Source organism: Syngnathus acus, chromosome 12 (assembly GCF_901709675.1).
Source record: "Syngnathus acus chromosome 12, fSynAcu1.2, whole genome shotgun sequence".
Lineage (NCBI taxonomy): Eukaryota > Metazoa > Chordata > Actinopteri > Syngnathiformes > Syngnathidae > Syngnathus > Syngnathus acus.
This window is the reverse complement of record NC_051097.1, coordinates 7,141,102-7,147,997: the sequence shown is the minus strand read 5'-3', so window position 1 is coordinate 7,147,997 and position 6,896 is coordinate 7,141,102. Positions and strand designations below refer to the sequence as shown.

At 42.0% G+C, this 6,896-nt stretch overlaps 4 protein-coding genes across 4 annotated transcripts; all 4 read right to left on the bottom strand.

The window, feature by feature from the left end:
- Positions 1-2,347: 2,347 nt before the first annotated feature.
- Positions 2,348-3,401, bottom strand: LOC119131481 (histone H3-like). Its single transcript, XM_037265972.1, has one exon. It carries the CDS (start codon positions 2,875-2,877, stop codon positions 2,467-2,469), a length of 411 nt encoding a protein of 136 aa, XP_037121867.1. The 5' UTR covers positions 2,878-3,401; the 3' UTR covers positions 2,348-2,466.
- Positions 3,402-3,568: 167 nt separating this feature from the next.
- On the bottom strand, positions 3,569-4,138 carry LOC119131482 (histone H2B 1/2-like). Its single transcript, XM_037265973.1, has one exon. It carries the CDS (start codon positions 4,093-4,095, stop codon positions 3,721-3,723), a length of 375 nt encoding a protein of 124 aa, XP_037121868.1. The 5' UTR covers positions 4,096-4,138; the 3' UTR covers positions 3,569-3,720.
- Positions 4,139-5,184: 1,046 nt separating this feature from the next.
- On the bottom strand, positions 5,185-5,537 carry LOC119131034 (histone H4). Its single transcript, XM_037265102.1, has one exon. The coding sequence runs from the start codon at positions 5,511-5,513 to the stop codon at positions 5,202-5,204; it is 312 nt and encodes a 103-aa protein (XP_037120997.1). The 5' UTR covers positions 5,514-5,537; the 3' UTR covers positions 5,185-5,201.
- A 492-nt stretch (positions 5,538-6,029) lies between these two features.
- On the bottom strand, positions 6,030-6,587 carry LOC119131032 (histone H2A-like). Its single transcript, XM_037265100.1, has one exon. It carries the CDS (start codon positions 6,570-6,572, stop codon positions 6,189-6,191), a length of 384 nt encoding a protein of 127 aa, XP_037120995.1. The 5' UTR covers positions 6,573-6,587; the 3' UTR covers positions 6,030-6,188.
- Between the last annotated feature and the right edge of the window lie 309 nt (positions 6,588-6,896).

Here is a 6,896-nt window from a genome sequence, read left to right as displayed (position 1 = left end):
AGGTCGCGGTCCGTCTTCGTGCTTTAGGGTCATAATAGAAATATAATATTTGTAAAGCCACTGTACTATTAGCTGAAGCATCAGTCAGTAGCATGCAAATTGTGACATTTGCCATTTTACAAATCCTCTCCAAAATGTTCAGAGAGCAGCAGGTGGTCGTTGGTGAGCGTGACGCTTGATCTTTTATTTGACAAAGCGCATAGGGCAACAAAAGGTCTCGATTGTTTGCTTTGGAAAAATGCTGGAATGACTCAAAAAGCTGCTATCGGCGCAGCCAGTGACGAGAAGTGACATTTCTCAGCGTCTGGAGAAGAAGATCAGTCTGTCTGGGTGTTATAAAGGTTTAAACTTCACAGAGTGATGTTTGACATTTGGACTTCCTCTCTTGTGTGACCTTATGTCACATCATGCATCAGTCGAAAGTGGTTTCAGACAAAAATCACGATAAAAGCCGCATTTCGATGGGGGAAAAGGAGCATGAATTCTATTTCGACTGTGACATGCTACACTGGTTTTAACATGAAGAAACATTGAGCGCAATTATACAATACAAAAAATAAAAAGGATTAAACTTGAATACTTAATGTTTTGTGAAAGGAAAGAACGTGATAAAAGCTGCAAATCTTGATTAAGATGTTACACCTTTAATCCAAATGAGCAGTCAGCACTTCTTTTGCAATTAAAAGAAAATTAGGGATTTATATCAAACAGCAAAATTGTTCTGACAAAAAGATTTTCTCAATTCTGCATGACGAACCAGAACAGTAAGAGAAAAATAAACCGCTCATTAACGAGAATTTTTTAAGAGGCAGTGGATTGATTGTTGGCTATGCAAAACGGTCACTCACCAACAACCATGTGAGCACCCCAAACTGCACACAATAAATATTAAGAAATGGAGAAGCTTTTTTTTAAAGATTAAACGTCTTCGACTACGAAGAAAAGTTCAGATGCCCTGATTAATTTGTGTGTGTGTTTCCATGACCTGGATGACTTGAGAGACTACACAAAAAAGCTGAAGAAAAAAACACGACATTTTCAAACATCATCCATTCAGCAGTTTCAATTTCACCTCAAACCTTTGAACAACAGCGCGACCAAGTGGTCAAGCATTTAACTGCACACAGTACTTTACATTTAGAGTAATAATAATAATAATACATTTTATTTATAAGGCGCCTAGATGGAGTGTATTTTTTTTATTTATTCAGATAGTTTGAATTGAAAAGTGGAGTCAAATTCTACATTTAAAGTTTTTTTTCCCCCACTTGACTGATGTTATGTATTAGTGTAATCACCTCATTATGATAGAAAAGAATCTAATGCTGCAAAATCATCTCATGGGAAACTAATTACAATCAGTTCATTATTAGAAAGCGTGGCAAATGATAATGAATACTGACCTCTCAATGTGGTGTGCTTTCAAGCGTTAATAATGATGGCACAGTCGGCCAAACTTCTTTTCATGAGCCAGGAAGCATGAGTGGCCTTGCTCCTTTATTAAATTTCACACATTGACTGAAAAGTGGATAAAGGAGATAAAAGAAAGACGCCATTATGTGATAATCTGAATTTAACGACCGGCACTACGCTTCGCTACTGCGTTCGTATCTTATCTACAAACATCGCCAAATTCAATTGTACGTCAAACATATTAAGATTAACACTCAACGATTCTACAATTCTCAATAATTGTATTCTGAAGAGACATTTTGTTACCTTTTTCCGCTGTGTCGAAAACTTTCATTTATGTGTATTTGTTTGTTGGTGGGCAGGACAGAAGAAAAACACCTGAAACTAATTAGACAATACGGATTTCCGTGATTCAGGTCTCGCGAGATGATGTTGGTCATTTCTGATGGTGATTGGTTCGATTAAAAACGCAATTTTACATCGTATAAGCCTTTCTATCCATCTGCTTTCCTCCCTACTTTCTTTCTGCTCAGTGATTGGTCAGAATGTGCGAGGAAACTGTTGTCCAATCAGCATAAACCTACAGTTCAGCCGCTCTTCCGTGTTTGTAATTATTTTTAGTCTGATGGAACTGGAAGGTAACGTTAGAGTTCATGCAACCATCCCATCCGCGCTGTATTTAATATAGTACTGCGGAATACAACTCAATAGCAGTAAATGTAGAGGCGAAATATGTGGAAACAATCGTTTAAAGGTTGTAGCATTTGAGGAATTGGCATGAACAGCAATCTATGAAGCCCAAATAAATAACCAACGACACTGAATAATTTAATTTGCATTTAGGTGATGTATAGCAGATGTAATTAATGTGAGGATTAAGTGAGATAGTAATTAGTACTTGTGACTGACTAGTGAACTCCTAGCACAATTCAGTGTTCAGCGAAAATGAGTGCCTTGACGCATCAATAAGTTAATGTCACAAATGTTGGAATGAGCCCTTAAGTTAGAAAGTGGTGGCTCTCAAAAGAGCCGTTGAGGTCGTAGGGTGAGAGCTTAAGCTCTTTCCCCGCGGATGCGACGTGCCAACTGGATGTCTTTGGGCATGATGGTGACCCTCTTGGCGTGGATGGCACACAAATTTGTGTCCTCAAACAATCCAACCAGGTACGCCTCGCTTGACTCTTGCAGCGCCATGACTGCGGAGCTCTGGAAGCGCAGATCGGTTTTAAAATCCTGAGCGATCTCCCTGACTAAACGCTGAAAGGGGAGCTTGCGAATGAGGAGTTCGGTGGACTTCTGGTAACGGCGGATCTCGCGGAGAGCCACGGTACCCGGCCTGTAGCGATGAGGCTTCTTGACGCCGCCGGTTGCAGGGGCGCTTTTACGCGCAGCTTTGGTAGCCAGCTGCTTCCTGGGGGCTTTGCCTCCGGTGGACTTACGTGCTGTCTGCTTGGTTCTTGCCATACTTCCTGTTCTACAAACGATAGTGGGAAACCACTACGATGGCTGACTGTTTTTATTTGGGCGAGACAGCGCTGATTGGTGCATTCAAGAAGAGCCCGCGCCAAAGCTGCTCGACTATTGGACGACACGATTTTGAATTAAACCAATCACCAGTAGAAACCCCGACGTCTTCTGGAAGCAACCGGTTGACAGAAATTCATTTTGACAATATAACACCACCCAACACATTCTTATGTATATAGGCGTAAATCATTAAGACTACTTCAAGCTCTCCAGCTTTCTCCAATTCTGAAACCTAACATTAAACAGATAACATAAGGAGTGCGCCCTCTGCTAGAGACGTGTGGTACTGCACCCATGTGGAGAACATGTTTTTCGAACAGTGATAGTTTTTTTTTTTAAGCTTTATTCTTTAAATCATGTTTGAAATAAAGATTCATTCATCTACAAATTTTGAACCAGATAGTAAACCAAAGTTAACTCTCCCAATTTCGAGTATTCTGTTCTGTGCCGCCAACTTCCTGGCTTCCGTGGCTCCACAAACTGTACTGGGCCCGCCCGGTTATCACGTTTCAGTACGCCCAATTCATTGTCAAACCTGTTCTACAGGCGCGTCAGTTGCAGCCTTTTGCTTGGCGTCCACAAACAGCCGGTAAAATAGGGACACATTCTTAACCAGCCAGACCTTGAGGAGTTAATTAAGGTTTTCTATTTGAACCTCAAGTTGTTACAGTTCTCTCCCAACATAAACATGAAAGTTTAAAATTACTGTGATGAAACAGAATTTACTCTTAGAGTGATGTGGGTGGCTCTTAAAAGAGCCGTTTGGTCGCAGGTAGTAATTTACTTGGAGCTGGTGTACTTGGTGACTGCCTTGGTGCCCTCAGACACAGCGTGCTTGGCCAGCTCACCAGGAAGCAAGAGACGGACAGCGGTCTGGATCTCCCTGGATGTGATGGTAGAACGCTTGTTGTAGAGCGCCAGGCGAGATGCTTCGGAGGCAATGCGCTCGAAGATATCGTTAACGAAAGAGTTCATGATGCTCATCGCCTTGGAGGAAATCCCGGTGTCGGGATGGACCTGCTTCAATACCTTGTATACGTAGATAGCATAGCTCTGCTTCCTTGCCTTTCGCTTCTTCTTTCCACCCTTGGGAGTGGCTTTGGTCACGGCTTTCTTGGAGCCTTTCTTGGCAGCAGGTTTCGCAACGTCAGGCATGGCTGATAGTCTGCAAGTGACAGATTGAGTGGTGAAGCATCTGGAGAGGAAGAGTATTTATGTCCATCTCATGCAAATATAAATGCGCCAGCGCCACTTGTTGATTGGCTGCAACTGTCTTTTGAAAGGCGTCATCTCATTTGGAGGCGTTTCACAAAAAGAGGCGCGGAACAAAAATAGGCGCGGCTACTGGCTTCCACAGTTAGACACATTTTACTCAGTAATTTGATTTAATAAAATATTTAATATTTTTCGGTAAAATACACTAGTAACATCCTCCCCAAAACACACTACCGTACTTTGTTTAGACTTGTATTGATATACTGTATAATCCTTTGTTTTATTGGTAGCTGTATGCAACGTTAACACAATAAGTACTCGTTTCATGACAGTTCACGATCATTTTAAGGAACACAAACTTAATTTCTGGTGAATTTCGGAATATTTATAATTAAATAAGCATTAAGGAAACCCTTGGAAATTTTGTGTCACCGAATCAAAATTCATTTCGTTTTGGACCATTTGCTTGTGCTCACATAAAATACAGCTTTATTATGGATTCAGTGGATGACGGGAACTCTTTCATTATCACATTGAAAGAGGGAAGAGGTACAGGAGCCTGCGCTCCCGCACCACCACTCACCAACAGCTTCATACTCCAGGCTGTTAGGATCCTGAACTCTCTCCCCCCTTCTGCGTAGCGTCCTGTACTTTTGTGCTATGTTCTGACTGTCTGCTGTATGCACACTTGCTCCATTTTTGCTTCTCTGTTTATTTATCACTTATTTATTCATTGTTTGTGCCTTCTTGTTTTTATTTTTTTGTTGTTTACTTGTGTATATTGTGTACTTTGTCTTGTGACCGTGGGATAGTGGGAACGTAATTTCGATTTCTTTGTGTCTTGGCATGTGAAGAAATGGACAATAAAACAGACTTTGACAAGTAAATTCTCCAGTTGTGGGATGAATAAAGTTCTACCGTCATCACTAATATTTACTAGTCTATCTAAAATTAGTGTTCCCTGTTTCATGTATGGAATTGAAGCTCTTAGGAACATTTGTGTGGTCCTTAAAAGGACCTTTGGTTGGAGTGCCGGATAGGAGAGTTTATCCGCCGAAGCCGTAGAGTGTGCGTCCCTGTCTCTTCAGGGCATACACTACGTCCATGGCTGTGACGGTCTTCCTCTTGGCGTGCTCAGTGTAGGTGACAGCATCACGGATGACGTTCTCCAGGAACACCTTAAGAACACCACGAGTCTCCTCGTAGATAAGACCTGAAATACGCTTGACACCGCCACGGCGGGCCAGGCGACGGATAGCGGGCTTGGTTATACCCTGGATGTTATCACGGAGAACCTTGCGATGACGCTTGGCGCCTCCTTTACCGAGCCCTTTACCGCCTTTGCCTCTGCCAGACATGTTTCGCTGAGTAGTAGATCACTCGGACAATGTCAACTCAGAGTGAGGGCTGCCGTCTTATAGCAAGACTGCGGACGTGAAAGAGAACGGCTGATGCAATCGTGGGCGGCACCGACGTGAAACGCCAAAATATTTGTCTTTCAAATGAAACGTTTTACATACATAAAATGGTCCATTTTAAATTAGTAACGAAATTAACAGTATTAAGTATCCCTGAATTGTCTTTGGTAATTAGATCTCAGTCTTTGTCTCAATACGCTCTAATATAAAGTTCGGTACTTTTTTTCCAATTTAGGCACATTCAACAATGTATACAGTTCACAGTAATACCACGACTCTATAAGGACAATTATTTATATTATTTTCGAATTTGACATCTAGTCTCCTATTTCCCCCCCCCTGTCTTTTCTGGAAACCGATTTTTTTCTAACTAGTGCTGAATTGCAATAACCAATAATAAATATTATATAATAAACCAATATGTTTATGGATACATATTGTCAGTATTGATTTCTAAATTGTGAAGCGGCTTGATGAACTTATTATGGTAAAAATCTGAACATTAATGTTCAAGAATAGATCTGTGCTTAAGAATTCAGGAATGATGTGCTCTTTCTGAAAGGAGTGTGTGGCTCTTAAAAGAGCCTTTGTGGAGTCTGTCAAACGTCAGAAGTTTTACTTCGTCTTGGCTGCCTTCTCGCTCTTCTTGGGCAGCAAGACAGCCTGAATGTTGGGCAACACGCCGCCCTGAGCGATGGTGACTCCACCCAAAAGTTTGTTGAGCTCTTCATCATTGCGGACGGCCAGCTGCAGGTGACGTGGGATGATTCTGGTCTTCTTGTTGTCGCGAGCCGCGTTTCCAGCCAACTCCAGGATCTCGGCGGTCAGGTACTCGAGCACGGCCGCCAGGTAGACTGGGGCGCCGGCACCCACACGTTGAGCATAGTTTCCCTTGCGGAGCAGTCTGTGGACACGACCGACTGGAAACTGAAGACCAGCACGGGAAGAGCGACTCTTCGCCTTTGCTCTGGCCTTACCTGATTTGCCACGCCCAGACATGATTGAGTTCAAAGTTTGCTGTTTGTTTGATTGTACCTTCACTTCCAAGACGCAGTGCTTTTATAGATAGTCGTCCTGCTCAGTGATTGGCCAGATAGTGCGTAGAAACGGTTGACGAATCAGCAGTGAGTTCCAAGTGAAGCCTCGCCCATTTGTTTCGTAATCAGGGTTAAAGTTGTTTTTTTTGCCAATGACAATAGGATACACGCATGCAATGAATTTGCAACAACTCCTGAGTTTTCTGCTTATATTTAAATTTTATTTCCAGAAAAACTTAGTGCTTTTAGTGAAAAGTTAAAAAAGCTAATTTTTCAAGACAAATGT

Bases quoted from the DNA above. Each gene is read 5' to 3' on its own strand.
- LOC119131032 (XM_037265100.1), bottom strand. From the start codon at position 6,572: ATGTCTGGGCGTGGCAAATCAGGTAAGGCCAGAGCAAAGGCGAAGAGT.
- LOC119131034 (XM_037265102.1), bottom strand. From the start codon at position 5,513: ATGTCTGGCAGAGGCAAAGGCGGTAAAGGGCTCGGTAAAGGAGGCGCC.
- LOC119131482 (XM_037265973.1), bottom strand. From the start codon at position 4,095: ATGCCTGACGTTGCGAAACCTGCTGCCAAGAAAGGCTCCAAGAAAGCC.
- LOC119131481 (XM_037265972.1), bottom strand. From the start codon at position 2,877: ATGGCAAGAACCAAGCAGACAGCACGTAAGTCCACCGGAGGCAAAGCC.